We start from the raw sequence: 22,269 nt of genomic DNA, 5'->3' as shown, positions 1-22,269 counted from the left end.
CCGTTTACACAGAACCTAGCCCATCATCTTTCTTGCAGTCCTTCATCCTTTCAAGTATGAAGAGATAACCAAGCATCATGGACTTAGATGATGAACCTTGAGTGTTAGGGTAATGATACAAAACATCCTCTTTCCAGAGCAAGTGAATGGACACCCCTAGTCCACTGAGTTTATATTTAACCATTGCAACAACTGGTGCTTTGTCTTTCATAGCATGGATTTATGATGAAAGGATCATTTCTGAAGATTGGGTCCAAATTACTTTAATTGCTTCTAATCAGATGTAAAGCCATTCCTTCTATTGTCCAAACATTGATACCCAATCTACCTTAGAGATAAATGTCACATTCTGTCCTTCTCCCCTGTAACCACTTCGTGGTGTGCCTGTCTCATTGCCCCACTGAGTTTAAATGCCACTCTCCTGGCATTATGCTTAAAAAGTTTTACATGGTGGGGTGGGACTGTGTTCTCCCTCTGAGCGTGTCTATGACACGAGGCATCCCGGCAAGATGCCTGACACTAAGGCACATACAGTAACATTCAGAACAGAGAATGAAGGCCAGGATCTGCTTCATTATTTGTCGGCTTGAGAATTGTTATTAGGCAAGTGCATAAGGTGTGAGTGGCGATGAAATGAAGCATCAGTAAGCAAATCAGTTAACATTTTTGAAAGATTGCAATACATAATTCTTTGTAAAATGTGAGGAATAAAAGATTTGCTCTTCAACTTTGCACATCAATTTTGCTTATAAAATAGTTATATTTTACTTTAGCTAAAAAAGCACCAGTCTTGTCTTTGAACACAATCCCATCCCCAATACTCCTCCAGAGCTCTCTGTTGAGAACTTCAACACAAAATACAAACATTGCAAAGAGTTTGTGTATAGAGAAATGTTTGTTGGCATCAATGAGCAACAATTAAGTCTTGCTTAGCAATTGAAAATGTTGTTGCTAATCTACTGTAGGTGTGTCCTTAAAGTTAATTCATCATCTCAGAGTCGGTTCCAGTGTCAAAAGGATGAGAGACAAGATAATCCTGATAAGTCCCATCGATAAGTTTAGCTGCATTGTTCTTTGCAAACCAGCAGTCCACTTCCTGCTGACCATTGAGAATCTTCCTTTGCTTCCACACGACAGGGACCGTGCGATCTCGCACCTTCAGTAATGCACTGGAGCTTGGGACTGAAGCCAAGCTCTGGATCCCATTGGTCAGATTCTTATCAGCAGGATTTGAGCCAGGACTGAGAGAAACCTCCGATATCTTAACTTCGCTGTAGAGGAACTGGCCTGCACATGAAGACAGAAAAGAAAAAATCAGCTCATATACTAGTTGGTCAAGTCAATGTCTGAGCCGATCAGTCAGTAGATAGGATAATTCAAGAACTGCACCAACAGATTCAATCCGTGAGGTTTCTTATGCTACCTTCGTACAATTTATTAACTCAACATATGATTGTCTGAAGACAGCTTTCTTTGGTCTGTGCCTCAACTCTTTTGTTGGCAAAAGTGTCTAATGCTGTTGTATTGTGCACACGCTGTAATGTCTGTTCCCCTAATATCTACACCTGCATCATCTTGACTCAAAGCTTCTCAGACCACTTGCTCTTCTTATGACCACTACATCTTCCATATCCAATTGAGCAAACATCCTTGTCTGCAGAGGGTATTTCTCCTTAGTCTTTGACCAGACAAAATGTGTGCAGTACTAGAAATCTACTGTAGACATGTGCCAACATTTGTGAACATGCAAGAGGGGCATGTAGGGAAACATATTGTGGGAAATTAATTCCCACCTGTGCATTGTTAAAATGTATGACATTGGTGAAACCCCGACGTCAGTTGCAGTTATATCTATCTAAAGGCAAAGGCAAATTACACTATTTTTCAACAATTTGGCAAAATGTCTCAATTATTTGTCTTGCGCCAGAACAAACCATGATTATTTGTGCAAAGACCAATGAGTGTTGTCATACTAGCTATGCTTAGGGGTTGCCTACGGTTTGTGGTCTTGATTTGTGTCAGCATTTACTTTAAGACTAACCGATAAGTTGCATCTCTTCGTAGATAAAGGAAAACTACCAGAGGACGGTCACCACATGAAAATCACATAATTCTTTCATTGTGAATAATTTAAGGATTCCATAGCTGGGCTTCTAACCATATTCCTTATGGCCTCTCCCAATTTAGTGGCTACGTTGCTTTTCTGAAACCAGGGGTCTGCATTATGTATATCACAAAGGTTTGTCTTCATTTGCCCGCAGTATAATAGGGCTAGATTAAAGTGCAGTACCCCGCAAACACCATTGCCCTAGAATGCAGTATTTACTGGGTGCCATCCATTACTCCAATTTCAAGCATTCCTCTGAAAAATAGAGATTGGCATAGAGATCAGAATGTTGCCCATAATCAGAATCGGGGCCAGTGTCTCACACAGTAGTTTGGGATTATAATTGGGGGAGTTTATCATCTATTTCCTTAGGTCTTCAGAGCCTCCTCATACTTAAAAACACTGTCAGTACTACTTTAGATTTAATTCTTGAAGTAATGAAGAAAACCAAATAAGAAATTAGCCATTGTATTTAACCCAATCACAGCAAAAATAAGCAATTATGAAAACCATAAGGATTTCATGAACTGCGTTGTTCCTCTAAATATCGAAGTTAATATATCAAGGTATATAAATTTCAAGGAGGAACTATTGAATCCAAAATATCAAAAGGTAAGGGAGTATAGTTTTCTCTGCCTAACTCCACATACACATACCCTCACGATATATCTATCTTCAAGGTACGTAGATGTGGAGCTAAGAATGGTAAATCTATACCTCCTCTATATGCTCTTAACTTTCAATATTTTGGTCTTTGATATTTTGTCCACAAAATCTTAAATCACAATATTCTTAGCCTCAGTATTCAGTACTACAATCTACTACGTGTGTTTCCCACGTGGTGGTTTGGAGAGAACTGCTCTCATAAAAAAATCATTATCCCTAAAAGGCTAAAACCTACAGCCCCATGGTATTCCTCTGATCTGAAGTCACAAAAACTAATTTGTAAACAGCTGGAACGGGCCTGGAGAAAGGGTTATCTTCCAGCTGCCAAAGATACTTATAAACATAGTATCCAATGCTATAAACACTTACTGATGCAAAATAAGAAAGAGTTTTTTGCACACCAGATCAAGCTTGCAAGTAATTCCACTAAGGAACTTTATAACATAGTAACCAGACTGGCGCATCCATCGTCCGTTCTTTTAACGCCGACAAGAGGTTTCTGTGAGGAAATTGCCATTTTTTTCCAAAATAAAGTGGCAAATATTTTCGAAACCTTTAAAGACCCGGTCAATATCAATTTTGGCTTGAGGGCCGGCCCGGAGCTAATTCCACCTTGGACATTTTTCCTCCTATAACATACTCTGAGACCCTTAATTCTCTGGTTACTGCTTAATCCGGGTCACCCTATGACCCCTGCCCTGTGACAATAGCAAAATTGGCACCTGAACCCTTAGCCTTGATACTGATGAACATCTTCAACGCTATGTTTACTCTTGGCCAGTTCTCTAAACGTTGGAAGACAGCCTCGGTCTGTCCTTTGCTGGAGAAACCTAATTTGGACATGAATGACCCAAACAACTTTCGCCCTATCTCACGTCTCCCCCTTCCGGTGAAACTGGTGGAAAAACATTTGAATAATAAACTGAGTATCTTTTTACGTGATACTAATGCCCTTGATCCCACCCAGTTTGGCTTTAGAGAGGGACACAGTACCGAGACTGCTCTTCTCAAATCAACGGATGAAATTAGGCAAAGCTTGGATCAAGGTGGTAAGGCCGTACTGATCCTGCTTGACCTCTCCGCGGCCTTCGATACGGTCCATCATGGAGTTTTGATGGACCGGTTGTCGGCCTGCGGTATACAGAAGAAAGCCTGGTCTCTGCTAGAGTCCTTTCTCTCCGATAGACGACAGTCAGTGGCTCTGGGTGATTTCATCTCAAACCCCTTCTCACTTCCTTGTGGGGTTCCTCAGGGCTCCTCCCTTAGCCCCACCCTTTTTAACGTTTATGTAGCCCCTCTGGCCCCTTTGATTGAATCGTTCGGCTTTTTTCTGACATCTTATGCTGACGACACTCAAATTGTAATCTCCATGCTTCCAGGCCAGGAGAGGGCATCAGGGGAAAGACTACATGACTGTATGAGAGCGGTAGGAGATTGGATGTCACATAATTGTCTAAAGCTCAATGCAAGTAAGACGGAAGTGATGCTCTTTGGCAATAATGCCAATATTTGGACCCCTAACTGGTGGCCGGAATCTATGGGCACCCTTCCAGTCCCCTCGAGAAAAGCAAAAAATCTCGGTGTAGTTTTGGACGAATGCCTCTCTATGCAAGCCCAGGTGAATGCGGTAGTTTCATCTACTTCATACATTCACAGGAGCCTGAGGAAAGTGCTCCCGCTTGTACCTATAGAATACAAATTTACCGTGGTCACAGCGTTGATCCTGCCTCGCCTTGATTACTGCAATAGTCTTTATCTTAACACGCAGGAAGGCAACCTACATAAACTCCAGATGCTCCAAAATTCAGCAGCTAGGCTGCTTATGGGAACATCAAGGACTACCCCTATCTCAGACGCCATAAGGAAATTTCACTGGCTACCTATAAAAAAGCGCATTCTATTCCAAGCCCTTTGTTTAGTTTTCCGCGCGTTGCAGGATACAGGCTCCTTACATCAAAGACAACAATTTCGCTGGTATGTTCCAGTAAGATCATTACGCTCCCTGGGAGCAAAGCTTATCGTCCTTCCCATCATAAGGAAAGCCAGATGGGGTGGGAGAAGTTTTGTGGCAGGAGCGGCTAGGGCCTGGAATCAGCTTCCGTTTGAACTAAGGAACTCTAAGGATCTTCTTTCCTTTAGGAAGGCGCTCAAAACTTGGTTGTTTTGATTCTTTCGTTGCAAGTGTTGGGAGAACTACAGCAAGCGCCGGGACACCTTAGGGTAGCTGTGCGCTATATAAGTTCTAATAACATTAACATTAACATAAAATGGACAAACATGTTCACCTCTATGCTACGTACCTCACACAGACACATTGAGAAAGATGAAGTTGTAAACGAGTGAAAAACATTCCACACTTTTATGGGGTTGATAAGTAGTTATAGTAATCATAGGCACAAAGTGGAATTAGCACATACATTGCATTTTCATTATAGAACCAGTTTGATACAGCTCTTCTGTTGTGAAGCACAGACTGTAACCATGCAGCTGAACATCACTCCTTTTCTGACATAACATATGTAAATGTTTGCCCGTTATATATTTATGGACCCCCGCCTTCATGCAGAGGGTGTGCCAAGTCTCCGTTCTGGAGAACGTCATTACCGTCAGCTGGGAAGGTTCTAGTGCAACATTGATAGCCATGCAGTGGTAGAGCAGGACTGGATAGCGCACACTTTCATTGTCTTGCTTACAGTGAGCAGGCTGGTGGCCCTACCTTATGACGTCGGGGCTGTTGGGTTGCATGGTGTCCTCCCTGCCACCTGTGACATGCACTGTTCAGGAGGGCTGGGGCAATCAATGTCTGCCAATCACAGCTTGCAACAGACTACAGCACATTGAAATACCTTTGCTGGGCATGTCCAGCCCTAGGGCCTCAGGGTATGATTAGACTCACCAAGACCCTGCTGGGACACATAATGCCACTCCTACAGCAACATCTTAGGTCACATAAGCCCTGATTATTTAAATGTATGCAATGGAGTAGGAGGGTGGGTTACTGCCACCATTGGATTGGAGCATTGATGGCATATCACATTTGGTTTCAGTAGGTGCCTTCCCAGACATGGATATGATGAAAAAGTGAAACGAGCTCTGGGGCACTCTTATTGGCTCTGGAGGAAAGGGAGCCTCCACAAACAACTAGAGTAGGTACCTGGGCAGGGTTTCAGATCCATTCAGTTTAATGGCTCAAGGTGTGCTTGATGCTGGTGCAGGTCTTGGATAGACCTTGTTTCATAAGATGACCAATCCGAAATGGGCAGGGTCAAAGGACCAGTTCTAGACCTCAACTTGGTCACCGGGATAAATGGTATGGGTGACATCACACTGACATTACAGGTGGTGTGATATAAACTAGTGAGAAATGTCTTTCATCCTGAGGAATTGTGTAGGTTTGCCTAACAGTCACCGTAAGAAGATCTGTAAATATATGAGCCCCCTCCAGGAATCTAACTGTTCTCCGATTGGCACTTCAGAGCAATGGACCATCCTGCTGGATTTTTCCTCCTCGGCATGGGTTTCTCGGAGGCAGCTGCGACGTCGACAGAGCTGTCAGGGAATGGGTAGGCCTTTCTCCACCAACCGTGTGACACATACCTTCGAGCACCTATTCAGTTGTGAGGCCACTAACCAGTCTGCCACCCGATCCTGCCTGCATTTACCCAGATATACTCTAAGGCTGCTTAAGCATTTTCCACTCTAGTTTGAAGATGCATTGGGTAGGGGATTACAAGAAATTAGGTATTTTGTCAGTTGGTGGTCTTCCAAATGAGATCAAGGTACAGCCTCTGGTACAGTTCAACTGTTTTGATATTAACTTGCAACTTTTACTGATGTTGTTCTGAGGTTCAGGACCATTTTTCAATGGCACTTTTCTTCCATACAGTTGATGCCTGTCTAATGTTGTCTCTATGTATGGTCCCTTACCTGTGACACTGTACATCCCTCTGCGGTGTAGTATATTCCTTGAGCTCACATCACTTTGCTATACTTTACGTATATGCATTCATTGTCACTAGCAACAGATTATGTGTATTACAACTAGATGCCAACCCCCAGCTCCTCAACAGGGCTAACCCTTGGTAAACATTTGTATGGAGTGCACCATGAAAGTGGGCATGGGAACTGCTTTACAGTAGTTTACTCTTGTGGAGAGCAGGGAACCAATGTAACTATCAACAGGCTGGTTCATCACAATCATATCTTGAAACATTATTCAGTCCCATTGGGTACACCCACTTTCTGGATAATCCTAGACATATTCAATACACTAAGGCCTATTATGCCAAAAAGATGGAAGAAAAGTTATTTTTTGATTAAAATATAAAAATGAAAAACAATTTACCCTACAGCAAATTGACATGTTTCAAGAACTATGAAATAAACAAACAGCTTTGGTGACAAATCAGAAACTGGCTAAATGGCAAGGTTTTGGATAAAGTTTGCAAAAACCTAATAGAGATTATCTGATGATTTAGCGGGTAGATCTACTTCTGGAAAATCACCCTGATACTTGATCCATCTATCCATATCCAAACTTTATCCCTGTGCAATGTACATTTTCAATTACTGTTACATAAATGAAGCTGATCGAAAACCTAATTAAGGCTTTTGTTTGACCCTTCTCATGTGCAAAGAATTATAGTGCTGTATCTAGACCAACTCAGCATGCACTCACGAAAGTTGCTACTTTATTGTATAAACAAATGTGTGCACTTAACGGCCATATTACAAGATTTCCTAAACATTCAGAGTGAGGTTTTGATTCCGACGGCACTGGTAAGTGTAGTACGATACTTGTGGAAGGTTACTGCTTAGTACCGATAATACATTTGCGGAATTTGCACCCTGGCAGTACTGTGCAAATCGTAACCAAGAGCTAAGTGTTTGTTTTTGACTTTGCATTTAGATTGGAGGGAAGTGGGAAATAGGATTGTGGGCTGTGTTATCTCTGACTGTTGATCTGTGTATTATTTATCCTTCTTATTTTGTGTTTTTTTGTTTACAACCCTTAATTATTCTTTTAAGTTTCATGCAAATATTTCTCTGACATCGAGAGAAAGGGCAAAATCTAATGAAAGTCATACACTATGGGCCTTTAAAGCCATCAGCGAGTTCTACAATAAAGCACCAGGATGAGAATTAAAATGTCTTTTGTTGTCAGCAAACCACTGAACATGCAGACATTCACAAAACAAGACATAATTTGGAAAAGGCAGACACTCGAGCAGTGGCGGCTCCTCCGCTAAGGCGGAAGAGCGTCACTCCACTGCTATTTCAGCATGCAAAAAATTAAAATAAAATAATAATAACAGGATGTTATTATCATTTTGTTTTTCTATACGAGACTCAGAGCCAGGTCGGAGCGGGCCTGGGTACTGTGATGCCAGTGCAGAGTGAGGAGTGGTTTGCACTCTAAGTGTGCATGACGCACTTAGCATGTTCTCCACCAGGCTGTGTTGCATAGCCCCGTAGCGAACATGCCCAGGCTCACAGGCACTGCCTGAGCCGCCAAGCAGCGTCCTGATTGGTTGGGAGAGTACGGAAGCCTGGGTTCTTCTGGTGCTGCCAGCAGATGAAGGCGCAACGGCAAAGGTGAAGGTAAATTTATTTATAATTTTTTGAAATCCAATCTCCCCATCCCACCGCCCCATTCTGAGACAACCGCTACTGCACCCGAAGAAAAATTAAAAACTATTTGCACAAGTATATAAAATAGTATTTTTTAATATATTTTTTAAAACACAAGGGACCCGTTTCATGAATAAAGTAGTAAATCTTCACCTGTAGATATATGTTTTCTTGCACGTGCAGATGTACTACTTTTTAGTATTCACCAAGGTTCCAAATAGTATGCCTGGCTAGCTGGATAAGGTGCAGCATTTCAAGTGTATTCCCTGGAATATCAGGGGACCCTTTCTAGGGGCTCCTATTCCGCACAAAAATATGACCGGCGCCCCCCGCGCCTAGAGGCGGGGCGCCCTTAGTAGCGCCACGGGACTGGACCTTCCCCCAGGGCAGAAAAGGGGGGTGAACGAAGTGACGTCATCGGAGCGCGCTAAAAGGCTATTTGAATCCGCACCCCGCCATCTTCAGCCTCTTTGTCTCTTTGAACCTCCGGCAAGCTGCAGGGGCACATCGTCAACGATGAGAGAGTTCCAGTCGGCGGTGTGCCGAGTGTGGCATAGGAGGTTTGAGGGGGCCTAGGCGTAGCTTGTCTAAAAGGGGTTATTTAATTTTAAGATACATGGCGATCGTATATTCATAAATTTCCTTTTAGAGTGCGTCTCGCTGCCATATGCGGGGGACGCGCCTTTGTGTCCGTGTGTATGTCCCTTGGAGGGCCGCATGGTTACCCCCAGGGAAGCCGCAGGAGCATCGTTAAGGATTGTGGCACGGGGTTCTAGAAGCGTAGCGATGATACAAGGTTAGCTAGTTTGTTAGCTCAATTGCGTAATTATGTACAAAACCGTGGTTTGTTTGATTGATCTTGCGGACATGTCTGATTGTTGTCGGCGCGCGGTGGTGTCTGCTTTTCCTACTTTGTTAGCTCAATTGAGTAATTGTGTACAAAACCATTGTTTGTTTGATTGATCTTGCGGACATGTCTGATTGTTGTCGGCGCGCGGTGGTGTCTGCTTTTCTCGGTGGTTCAGGGCTCCCGATTCGGGCGGGAGACTGCCGATTTCGGGGCTGGTCTCCCGCCTCCCGATTTAAGCATCCAGAAGCCAGGTTCCTCGGAGTTGCAGCCGGCTGGGCTGGGTGTTGTGTGGCGTGCGGATTGTTCCTACAATAGTCAGAGTGCTGCCATTGCGCTACATGCTTCCGAAAGCTAATTTAAAAAAAAAAAAAAAAAAAAGTGCATTTAGTTTTGAATGTCCGATCCTGTAGCAGCACACTTCGGGGCAGTGGCCCGATTCGGGGCCCCATTCTCATGATTTTCCTGAAAGTCTCCCACTTTGCTCTTCTGGAATGTTGGCAGGTATGGCTTCACATTGTGTTGTGTACCCGCACAGGCCGCTCCTGGAGCCAAACCAGATCCTTGTCTCAGCTCTTGCTTGGCTCTCCCTGTTAATGTAATGGCTTGCCCACCTCTAAGTCAAAGTAAGGAAACGTAGACACCAATATTCATGTCTAAATAATAAGCAACAATTTTCAGAAGACATTGCCTGACTTCTGCCGTTGACCATAATGAAAATGCAACATCATAAGAACACGTACAGGCCTCTTTCTTGCTCGTTCTCTTTCTGAACTTATGCAAGCCTATTTTGGAGGTGCTGCAGCATCTCAAGCACCACTACATTGAGTGTCCCTGGGTTTGGCCCAAAAAAAAAAATATATATATATAAGCAGTTGAACCAGCAAAGTATGTAGTGTGGAAAATCAAGTAGACACGGAATAAAGAAGCTTAAAAAATTCTAAAATGCGCATTTCTTTGTAATGAGAGAGGGTTTCACATAGAACATTTATTAAATACTCTGCATTGAGTGTCGTTTGTTAGAAAGTATAGTTCCTGGGGCCAGAGCTAACGCAGTCAAAAATGGCCACATGCTAAGAGTGCTCCGCTGGCCTTTGAATGAATAATGAACCATAACCTTCCTGGTGCATACTATGCACAAATCCAGCCATGATCGACTGCTTGCTGCTTCATACCTGGATTGAAATATCCTGTTGCAATGGCACGGTGATTATTCCTGTAGTGGAGGTGCACGCTCTTTTGAGCACGTGTTGGTGGATTGGCCTGGTACACCGTCCAGCGGTGATGTGAAAGGACGCATGTTCAAATTGTCATGGTGGGTATTGATATAGCTACGAGTGCTGGTATTTGATTTCTGAGCGGCTGGAGGGAGGGGCTGCATGGCGGTTTACCAGATCTCTTTGCAAGACGAGGCGCTGCCTTCCTTCGTGGGTTGTCTCGGAGAATTCAAATTATCACGGCTTGCTTTGGTTGGAGACAGTTGCATTGATAGAGAAACAGGAAAGCTGTTCGTCATGTTGCAGAGGAATTGTTAATGGCAGTGTTGTCCTGTTTCTCAGCTTAGTCACCTTGTCCATTTTCTGCGTGTTGTCCATGGACTGTCCATGGATGCTGAGGGGCCAGAGGGTGTGTGTTTTCTCAGTTGGTGTGTAAAGAGGAATATTTACAGGACGACCACAGTCTTTAAATGCAGTCCTTCCATTGCACAAGTGCGATGTGGTTCTCACAACACCTTTTTAAACAAGCACTGACATCCCCTATACGCAGGTTTTCGCAACCTGTGGTTTAAAGTGACAAAGTGAGCAGAGTGGGTTTAAAGGCCAGGTGCACAGGGAATTATTGTTGGGTAGTTCATAGGGGCGGCACGGATGGTTTACCCCCCGGTTTTATTTACGTTTTCCCGTGCTTTGGGGAGACGATGCAGTCCGTCGGCCACGTGGTGGAGTAGGTAGCCAGGGTTTCGAGCCAGGTGGTCGCGTCCAACATTTTCTATGGGCAAGTATGTTATTCTCCCTGCCTTGTGTGCTAATGTAAAAGCGGCAATATGTAAAGCGCTCCCATACCTTCGGGACCATGGCGCACCGTTTCTCCCGTGGGCCGTCCGTGTTGACCGCAGATCATCAGGGCGCACTTTCGCCCCCTCCCCAACGCAGCAGAGCGGTTTGCTGCTTTATGGACTATAGACGGACATCTGTGTAAGATAAGCAGGGTTGTTCCCGGTTAGTACCTGGATGGGAGGCCTGTGGTGTATCTCAGGGTTTCAGGGTAATGATGAGAAAATAGGCAGCTGAGGATACATGGGGGTTGCACCAATTTTGCTGATCTCGAAAATTTGGTGAGTCGGGAAAGCGTAGCTTTCGACTTGCATGCAAGGTAATACAGTGCGAATTTTTAGGCTACTATGGGGGAATAATGCGGGGATTACACCCTTCATGGCTGCTCCCTATAGCGTTATTATAGGTAATTTGCCTTCAGATCAGGGACAGTCTACACCCTTCGCTACTGTTTTCCAAAGCTCTATTATATGTCATTTGTCTTCAGAATGGTGACCGTCTGAGGTTAGTAGGGCGATCTAGGTTAAGCAACGAAAATCTAAGCAGCAAAAATCGCTAAGGGGTACAGTTGGGTTAAACTTTGAACATATGCATTTGTCACGTATCTTTATTCCCGGGATATAAAAATAGAACTCATGCCTAGCCTTAATTACGGTTACCTATGATTCGAGGTAACCAATGGTTAATGGAATGGAGGGATCCCTGTTTTTTAGGGTGCGGCATTAGGGGGTTCGCGTACTTGGCCCTGTGTTGCACTTTCCATCTGCTGGCTTATTACATTATAATCCACAGGGAGTGAGCCGCGGGAAGGAATTCCATTTTTAAAGATCACACTTTCATTGGATCTGGTTAAATTGCCAAATATTTCGGTGCAGATCTTCTCCTTTCCTTTCAACTACAGCAGTCTATCGTAAGGGACTTAGGGTGTACATTACAATCCACAAAGAGGGGGCCGTTGGCAATAAATTAAATCATCCAGCCGCTGCTTCCCTCGACCAAGGGCAACGCCATCTTCACATAGTGTAGGACATGCGGGGGTGGGAGGAATTAATATAAAGAAGCACATAGCAGAGGATACGGTAACCGGAGGCTCCCTGGTAAAGATGGTTATGGGGTACAAGGTACAAACTTCACCTCGGGCACAGGGTAATTACCCGGCAGGTGCTACATTATCATGGTAACTCAGCCATTTATACCCCTGTGGCAGCCTGCAACCACAGGTCGTAACAGTAAGGGGCGAAGCAAAAGCAGCCTTTTATACCCCCGTGGCGGCCTATAACCACAGGTCCTAACCAGTAAGGGGCAAAGCAACACCTCTCACAAAGGGAGCAGCCTTGTCAGTGGGTGGAGCAATAGCTCAGAGGGTGGTAGTGCAGGAGTCCAGCCCAGCGCAAGTCCGGCTCAAGAAGGTCTGTTGATGGACACAAAATAGGTAGCATAGCTGAGTGGTTTTAGGCTCAAGGAGGTGCCTGGTTGGTAAGTAACTATGAATGATGTCAACAGGTAACGGTATGGCGCTGTAGTTCTTCTTTGTCTGGCTGGCGACAAACGGGACTGACCTACCGGTAGTCCCGGACGTCACCTGACTGGTGACAGAGTTCGGACCCCTGGGGTCCTGGTCTTCATGGGCATATCGACAGAGGCATACCGGAGAGGCTCGGGAGAGTACACTTAGGGTTGCACTAAGGTTGCAGACATCCCGGTGGGCAGATTTGCTATTGTAGGCCCTAAGGGACTAGTTTCCTTGGGGAGGGAGGTGGATATCATAAAGTAAAAACAGGAGATAGTGTTGGGCCTTCCCAACTAGGTGGGCATTAAGAGAGGCTTCTGGACAATATGCCTACTACTGAGGTTAGTTGCCAATATATTTATCTAACGCATTCTTGGGCCTGGTAAATTATCACTTGACTGCAAGAGGGAGCGCTATTACGCCACCGCTCAATGACCATTGGTCTGAAGGGAAGTTTCTATATGTGGTCGGTAGGATAACGCAGGCAGTATAAGTTAAAGGGGTTCTGGTTAAGGCCAAGTACAAGCTAGGGAAGAAAGTGATACGGGCGTCCACGAAGAGGAAGGCAGCGGGTCCAACACTTCCTCCGCTGTCCCGGGAGTCCAAGGGAGTCTAATTGGGTGGCGCTAGCATCTAGGCACCCGTACGGGCGGAAATTTGATGGAGGGCCTGGGATAGTAGTTCCCTTTAGGATAACGGTGGAGGAAATACAGCTGGTGACAGGTTCCGGGCAGGGGGTCATGGATTAATTCAGGGCAAACAGGAGATAGTGTAAACTAGTCTCTTCACAATTTGATAGTCACTGAAAGGGGGCAGGTAATGCATCACAGGACGGCCCAGTTAACAAAAGAGAGAGGTGGAATCAGGATGGAGGTCATAATTTTGGTTGACGGGCAGTGGCTCATATAAACAATGCTAGGGGCCATTTGGGAGCACAGTTAGTGCGGGGGGAGGGCGAGCGTGCCAGGGAGCTTCTCGCCCTGTGGCGGTTAAACAACTGGATGGCCCCCAGAAAGGGGTAGGAGCCACATGTGCAGAGGGTAGGCGGAAGGGGGGATTGGCCTGCTGGTGGTCCCTGACTCTTCTGCCCTAACCCACAACCTATGGACTGAGGTGAACCCTGGGGAGGCTGCCTGAGTGCAGGTACCCCGGTGGGCATGCCAGTGTGCCATGAGGGGCCCTAGTTTACAAGTAGTGCAAATGTTCGCTGTAGTGCGTTGTGGCCTCCTGGCACAATGTGCACAGCAGAGTGGGGGCTTGGTGGGCCGAGATGGCCAAGTTCAAGTGTATGGCCAAGTTCAAGAGTTCAAATGTAATCTGGTGCATATCTTCTTTACCGCCTTTGACAGGCGAAGGCCACTAAAGTGTACGGCCAAGCTCAAGTTCAAGTGTAATGTTGTGCCTAATTGCCCGGCAGCCTTCGTCAAGTTAATACCACTAAAGAGTGATGCTTTGATAATTGTATATCAAAAAGGGATACTGTTACTCTCGTGTTGGTCACTGGTGAATTACCTGTTTCGTGAATAAAAAGGCTACGCCATGAACAACACGCTCTGTTTCTGAGAGTCCTTGGGCAAATGGGAAGAGTGAATGTCACGATGTGCGCCTACTATGACCGGCGCCCCCCGCGCCTAGAGGCGGGGCGCCCTTAGTAGCGCCACGGGACTGGACCTTCCCCCAGGGCAGAAAAGGGGGGTGAACGAAGTGACGTCATCAGGGCGCGCTAAAAGGCTATTTGAATCCGCACCCCGCCATCTTCAGCCTCTTTGTCCCTTTGAACCTCCGGCAAGCTGCAGGGGTACATCGTCAACCACCCACCCACCCGGCAAGAGAGCGAGGGCGGAACTGTGACAGTTGACAACAAGCAAGCGCAACAATGGCGGTTAAACAACTGGATGGCCCCCAGAAAGGGGTAGGAGCCACATGTGCAGAGGGTAGGCGGAAGGGGGGATTGGCCTGCTGGTGGTCCCTGACTCTTCTGCCCTAACCCACAACCTATGGACTGAGGTGAACCCTGGGGAGGCTGCCTGAGCGCAGGTACCCCGGTGGGCATGCCAGTGTGCCATGAGGGGCCCTGGTTTACAAGTAGTGCAAATGTTCGCTGTAGCGCGTTGGGGCCTCCTGGCACAATGTGCACAGCAGAGTGGGGGCTTGGTGGGCCGAGATGGCCAAGTTCAAGTGTATGGCCAAGTTCAAGAGTTCAAATGTAATCTGGTGCATATCTTCTTTACCGCCTTTGACAGGCGAAGGCCACTAAAGTGTACGGCCAAGCTCAAGTTCAAGTGTAATGTTGTGCCTAATTGCCCGGCAGCCTTCGTCAAGTTAATACCACTAAAGAGTGATGCTTTGATAATTGTATATCCAAAAGGGATACTGTTACTCTCGTGTTGGTCACTGGTGAATTACCTGTTTCGTGAATAAAAAGGCTACGCCATGAACAACACGCTCTGTTTCTGAGAGTCCTTGGGCAAATGGGAAGAGTGAATGTCACGATGTGCGCCTACTATAGAGCCCACTGTGAAAATGCACACTTTTGTTGTGCAAGGAAAACATTTTTCCAATAGAATAACCCCATTTCCCATCCTTTCAAGCAGATTTACAGCAATTTTATTTCTCTACTTATGGCTGAGAAATCCACACTCATAAAACTATTTACGATCACTAGGAATTGCTTATTGAGTTCCTGGCAGGAGTAAAAAAGTAATATTCTGTCATAAATTTAACATTTCCCCTTTGTTAATGGGTGCACAAATAGTTTTTAAGAGCAAGCAGTGATCCCAGGGACCACTGCCTACTCTTAAAAAATGAAACTGAAAAGTTTTCTTTTTGTTTTTGAAACGCATCCCTTTTTCCTTTAAGGAAAACGGGCTGCATTTCAACAAACAATAGTTGCTTTATTTAAAAGCAAATACAGACATGGTGGTCTGCTGTTCCCAAAATGCCACCATCTCGGTGTTTTTTGCGATTCAAAATGGGCCACAAATTGCGACCAACCTCATGAAATTGATGAGGTGGGTCAATTGCGACCCCATCAGGAATCGCTAAATGTGTCCAAGACACATTTGTACATCGCATTTTGTTAGTACCTAATTGCTAGACGCAAAAGATCTCAATTAGGGACTCACAAAAGCATTCCGTCGTACATGTGGCCCTTCATTACAACAAGCATGAAAATCCAGATTTGGGCACAAACGTCCATTTGAGCTCGAAATAGGATAGGAGCTTGAGTGATCATAGTACACCCCACAGGTTTTTCCCACATGCATTTTGCTAGGTAAGACATGGCACATATGGTGAAGATAATGCCTGCATTTTCTGATTATGCTCACTTTGTAAAAACATGCACAAATAGTGTATTATGTTCCAATACAATGTATGAAACCAAAATGAAGCTTAAATTAAACAGCAAATTAATACCACACTTGATGATATCACTACTTATTCAGTGCACGGTTCCCACAAGAGATTGCATGCCTGTCGTAATGAGATCCTTAATCTTTTTCCTGGCTCAAAGTGAAGTACTAAATATCTCTTTTTCATGCAGACATAAAGGACCTACCGAGAAGCCCATGAGACTTTGGAGACAGTCCTTTGGAGTTAGAGATGTAGAATCCAAGATGGTTCTTCTGGAATGGAGCCGGGTTTTTGTATTGGTGGACAAGGATGACAAAGCTTATGGTGCCCTGGATCGTTATTGTGACATTAGAATTAGCAGAAACAGACACACGCAAACCCTCGCTCTCCACTGTTGCACTTTTCTGACAGGAAAGGATTAGCCTGTCTTTGCTGTCCAGAATAACCTTGGCAGGAGTAATCTCAACATAGGATCGGAAGGGCTTGTTGATGATGATCGTGATGCTGCTGAAATAGGTCCGATGTTTTTTATGGCCATTTGGAGGTGCCGGGGCTCCTATTAACTTCCCATTCACAGTTACACCTAAGAATCATAAGGCAGAAAATGGAAACAAAATCAGCTGGTTAAAGGTGATGACAGTTTGGACACTATTCAACTAACTTCACCACTAACAGGCCCTGATGTCCCTACCACAATGATCAATTAAGTAACCAAGAATAAATGTAAATATTTTGCACGTTAACTAAGACTGATTTTTAGCCAGATTCTAATCACTTTTAATGTTTGCATTGAGTGAAACCGAGGACCAGACGCATTAAGTTGCATGCCTAAATTAGCTCTATGTGGTAAAGTTGGAAAGCCTTAACTAAAACATTTATCCTGCTTCTTTCACCACCCCAATATCATCTCCACAGAGACCAATGAGAGCCTATTGATTTAAGAAATGGCTAGTGGATGGTTCTTTTTAATCTTCAAAGGCCTTCATGTAGACGGGAAAAACCCCTTTGTAAAGTTTATCTGGATGCTTCTCCGTGGAGAAGCAAAACTCATGTATATTGAATGACAATACAGAGAATAGGCCATATGGGTGGATAGCTTATGGCACGATATTGTTAGATGGGTCTGGGCGCAAAGGGAAAAGTGATACACCAGGAGGAAATCAGAACAGATAAGTCTTTACTGCCTTGATTTGCATCTCCATACTTCAACCGGAAGAACAGGACAGCCAATTGTGAGAGCCAGAAACTCTGCAATGATTTGACACTGGGCTTATGACCCCGGGGAGTAAAACCATCATCTCAAATGCCTGATATCCATCAGTCCTCTGTCTTCCATGATGTAGTATGCTTGAAGATATAGACTGAACGAAGAGATAGAAGACTAGCTGGAGAGAAATAATTTTTGTAAGCATAATCAAAGCATTGAGGGAGAGGTGGTAGGATGAAAACATGGATGTGAATGAGTGAATGCAGTGACCAATAATGGAAGAGTGCTTGGTCAATGAGCACATATGACGAGGTTAAGATGGACAAAGTGAAGTATAGATTGATTTCATCATATTGGGAAAGGATGGAGACACTGGGAGGGAGAAATATAGGATCGGATGCATGGCTTGAGGGTGGAATGCAACCAAAGAGGTGGAATACAAGCAAGAACGGATGGCTTGCTGACTTAAAAGATACACGTTTTTAGTTTTGGTGGAAATGTGTAAAGTTAGTAAGGATCCTTACCCTCTCAACATAAGTTAGTCCTTCACAACTTGCATTCTGCAGAAAAGATGGATTCGAGATCAGTATCCTGAGGGTATCAGATTACTTACCTGAGTCCTTGTAATCAGATACGAGTCTGAGAATGTCTCCAGGTTCCCCATCTATGTTAAAGCACACCGCGACCTTGCTCAATGGGAAATCAACGACAAAGTGAGGATCTCCATCAGCTAGTAAAACAAGGAAGGAACGGGAAGAAAAAGTGTACATGTCAGAACACACCCAACAGCAACAAGTTGTGATCAAAATCTTATTAATTTTTCAATGCCTTAAGAAGACCATGGACCTTTGTGACTCTACCGCTACCAAAATACACACCTGACAAACTATCCATCATCTGCTGCTCTTTAAGAAATCAAAACTATTTGTCTTAAAATTTTTAAAGCTGCAGATATGACCTTGTCATCAAATAAATCTACATATCTTTTTAACTATACCACACCAAGAAATAAAGTTTAATGTGGCATTGGCAAGACAAAGTAACTTGGAACATGTTTTTGAAGTGTTACCTAATTTACAGATTTTGCCCTCTTATTTGTGAAAAGTATTACAAACTCAGCTCATGCAGAAATAGTTTTGGCTCACACAAACTGATTAACTCAAGGAGAGGAAGAGGGCAGTTTATAAATGCTAATATTCCTTAATTTTATTGCAACATAAAATGATTGTCTGGATTTTGGTGAATATATATCTTAAAGTACTCAATGTGTGGAAGTTCTTCCACATTTGAATGATCTATCTGCATTAATTTTAGTTGCTCCACCTTTGAATTCACATATGTATTTTAAAATGAAGCTACTGCAATTGAAACAAACTTGTTATGATGTGTTTTAACACGTTTTTCTTGCTTGGGCTGAACTAGACCTCAGTGAGGCATCCACTTCACCTTTATAAAATGGCTGCTATATCATGATGATAGTTGTGTTTTTTTATATTTATCATTTAAACCACGCGCAGCAAGATGTGCACTGTTTATTTTGTATGATATAATGTTCTCAATCAACTCACTCAAGGAAGTCTTTTTGCTGCTTTCCAAGGCTCTTCCTGTTAGCATACTGTGCCGCAATCATTCACAATTGTTTTCTGTTGTTTATGTAACTAGTTTGCTCTAACACCTTCGGATGACATTAGGTCAGAAGGGGCATGAATCAATATTCGTGTAGTGGTTAGTGCTAAGACGGTAGGGATTTAAGACATTTTAGAATAATGTAATGTGATTTGTTGAAATACGATACGTTTTCTCACACCGTGATGATTTTGCTGTGTCTATCATTTTCTATGGCAGCATTCATTATAAAAGGGCTCGAGATTTTAGGGTGAGCCAGATATTTTTGGTCTCTATTCAGAATGCTTCCCAAACTTGTGCCACATTGCTGGCCATTATTGACTTACTCCATTTTGATTTTGCTCATTAATGTATTTATTTCTACCGCAAATAGCCTTTATGGTAATTAATTTCCTATGTCCTATGGCTGACTTATTGAACTGAGTCTATTTTTGCCTTTTTCATCACAATTTTATTGATTTATAAACCCTCAAAGATTTCCTAAATACTAGTCTCTGACTCCCCTTTCAGTCTATGCTTTCTTATTAAACTGTATTTTTGAAATGTTGTTTGAACCTTGTCTCCAGGGGCACATTGCCTCAAAGGCCTTAAAGCTAACACTGTCCGGACCCCGCACATTAGGTGCCACTATCATACACATTATCTGAGTGATACCGCACCCACATCTGCTTACACTGTATGCTTTAATTAAAACCCATTGTTGGGATATATTTATTTCTCTGAATGTCACGCAGTTGAGATGAGTGATCCCACAAGAGGCCATCATCTGAACAGCTAACAAATCTCTCCACTGCACACTATGTAGAAAATTGATTGGAAGATCTATTTACCATCTTGATATTGTATAGAATGTGACAGACCGATGTTATATCAATGAGTTCCAACAAATGCATTGACCATTGATAGCAGGCTATTGCAGCATATGAATTGTGAAGCAATTTAGTGTCCCTCACCCTCTGTGGGACAAAAGTATCAAACCTTAAACAGTGTGCATTGGAACAGTGATTTCTCTGATTAAAATCTTAGAGGTTTATAGGCACATAGATGTGACTTAATGCACATTATGCACTTTATTTTTAATGATGGCTCATTAAGGGAACATCCCAGCATTTTTGTCATATAGATTGAAAATGCTGTGGATAAAATGTATATAAAGTACATGAGAGGTCATTTAGATCCTGATGGACAATCTGTTACCTGGTAGAGGGCTGTTGCCCTACTTAGAGATTCTGCCTACCTAGTGGGGGTATCAGTGCTGTGCAGGGAGCAGCTGCTGTGGCTCTATTAACAGCACTAAAGAGTTGCCGAGCAGGAGCCGTGTTTAGAGAAAACACTCTGCATATCTTTGGGAGTTTGTTTCCTCTGAACAAAAAACATATGACTCTGATGCACAGGAAGTTTTCTCCCTGTGAATAGGAGTCATTTTGTATTTTCCCTCGGCCACATCCTCTATGCATCGCAAAGTGGTCAAGAGCGGGGACAATCAATGATGCTTGCTCCACTTCCACCTTCGCGGACGCGCTGTAGTGTAAGGCTGTCTCCACATATATAAACAATTCTAATATACGCCGCTTGCAACAGTTTTATCGCTTTAATTGCGTTAACTGTGTTTTACTTGTGTTTTACTTATTATTATTTGCTGACAGTATATTTTAGCCTCTGATATTTTTTAAAGGAAACTTCCTCACCTCACCGACTGGTTCTTTTCCTTCCTACTCTCCCGCCGGCTGTGACTCACCGCTACTCTCCCCAGTCCACCACAGGTTTTCCCGTTTGTGTGGAGGGAGTTAGCTGTGGTGTTCTCCTTGCTTCCTCACTTCCTGGCAGGGAGGGAGGCCAGGGTTATCAGTCTAGCTGCTTCCTGGCTCTATTTAAACACATGCTCTTCCCGACGCGCAGCGGACACGCTATAGAGTAAGACTGTCTCTACATATATAAACGCTGCTAATATACGCCGCTTGCAACAGTTTTATCGCTTCAATTGTGTTAACTGTGTTTTACTTGTGTTTTACTTATTATTATTTGCTGACAGTATATTTTAGCCTCTGATATTTTTTAAAAGAAACTTCCTCACCTCACCGACTGGTGTATTTAGTTCCTACTCTCCCGCTGGCTGTGACTCACCGCTACTCTCCCCGGTCCACAATGGGGTTTCACGTTTGTGTGGAGGGAGTTAGTGGTGCTGTTCTCCTCGCTTCAACACTTCTGAGCAGGGAGAGAGGCCAGAGTTAGCAGTCTAGCTGCTTCCTGGCTCTATTTAAACCCATGCTCTTCCCGATGCGCAGCGGGAACGTGCAGCGGGTGCGCCGCCTGCGCGCCAATGGCGCACCATAGGCAAGCCGGTCTGCGCCCGTCCGCGCCCAGATGTCACCAGGAGCCAGGACCCCTGCTCCTTTTAACCCAGGATGTAGCCACAGTCAGAAACACACTTATACAAGCACGGAGCTTATAGCACTAAGAAGGGTAAACACTTCCAAATGCACTTCTAAGGCCCTCCCAGAAATGGAAGAACCTTTCATATGTAGAGACTGCCAATTTCACAGCTTAATACTACAGCAGGCAAATTCTGTGACAGCAAGGAATACCCTCAGCTGGAAACTAAAAATCACCCCCTCCCCTTAACCATTCCATATGTAATCCTAGCCGGGGCTGGCACTGCTTCCTGGCCAACGTCAGATCACTGCCCAAGCATGCTAGAGAAATCTGGGACTTGCTTTCTTCAGCACATACCAACATTTGTTCCTAACGGAAACTTGGCTCATACCGAGCTCCACCCCGAGATCACGGTGGGGATCCCTGATGGCTACTGTATCCAAAAACGTAATAGGCAGTCTAAGGTCGGTGGAGGCATAGCCATGGTCCATAAGGACTCCATCGAGTTTACTATGCTAGAACAATGTAGTGGCAACAAACTAGAATTTCTTGTGTTCAGAATCGACTCCCAATCTCACTATTGCTGGAAAGGTGCACTTGTTTACCGGCAGCCTGGCCCCCTTCAGGATTGTTCACTACAACTCATGGAACTAATTGTCCCCACATTGTCTCCACTAAACATTTCATATTATTAGGAGATTTTAATGTACATAGTAAAATCCTCTCCAATGTGGACGCCTCAATACTCTTGGCGGACCTAGCCACCTTGGGACTGGAAAAGACCAATACAGGTCCCACACATCTTGCAGAATACACCCTGGACCTTGTCCTGACCACCTCTTCCAATATCTGCTGTGAGGCCCCTTGTGCACTCACATGGTCAGACCACTCTCT

General features: G+C 44.2%; 1 protein-coding gene across 1 annotated transcript in view; it reads right to left on the bottom strand.

Moving 5' to 3' along the window:
• Positions 1–247: 247 nt before the first annotated feature.
• The window catches only part of ITIH5 (inter-alpha-trypsin inhibitor heavy chain 5), a 296,926-nt gene continuing 274,904 nt past the window's right edge, over positions 248–22,269 (bottom strand). Inside the window, exons 12-14 of the mRNA XM_085653539.1 lie at positions 17,990–18,106; positions 16,375–16,752; positions 248–1,287 (exon numbers count right to left, since the gene is read on the bottom strand). Coding sequence (XP_085509665.1) covers positions 980–1,287; positions 16,375–16,752; positions 17,990–18,106 — 803 coding nt within the window. The 3' untranslated portion in view covers positions 248–979. The remainder of the gene's footprint in view (positions 1,288–16,374; positions 16,753–17,989; positions 18,107–22,269) is intronic.

Source organism: Triturus cristatus, chromosome 4_1 (genome assembly GCF_964204655.1).
Source record: "Triturus cristatus chromosome 4_1, aTriCri1.1, whole genome shotgun sequence".
NCBI lineage: Eukaryota > Metazoa > Chordata > Amphibia > Caudata > Salamandridae > Triturus > Triturus cristatus.
This window is presented reverse-complemented; position numbering and strand designations above follow the sequence as displayed.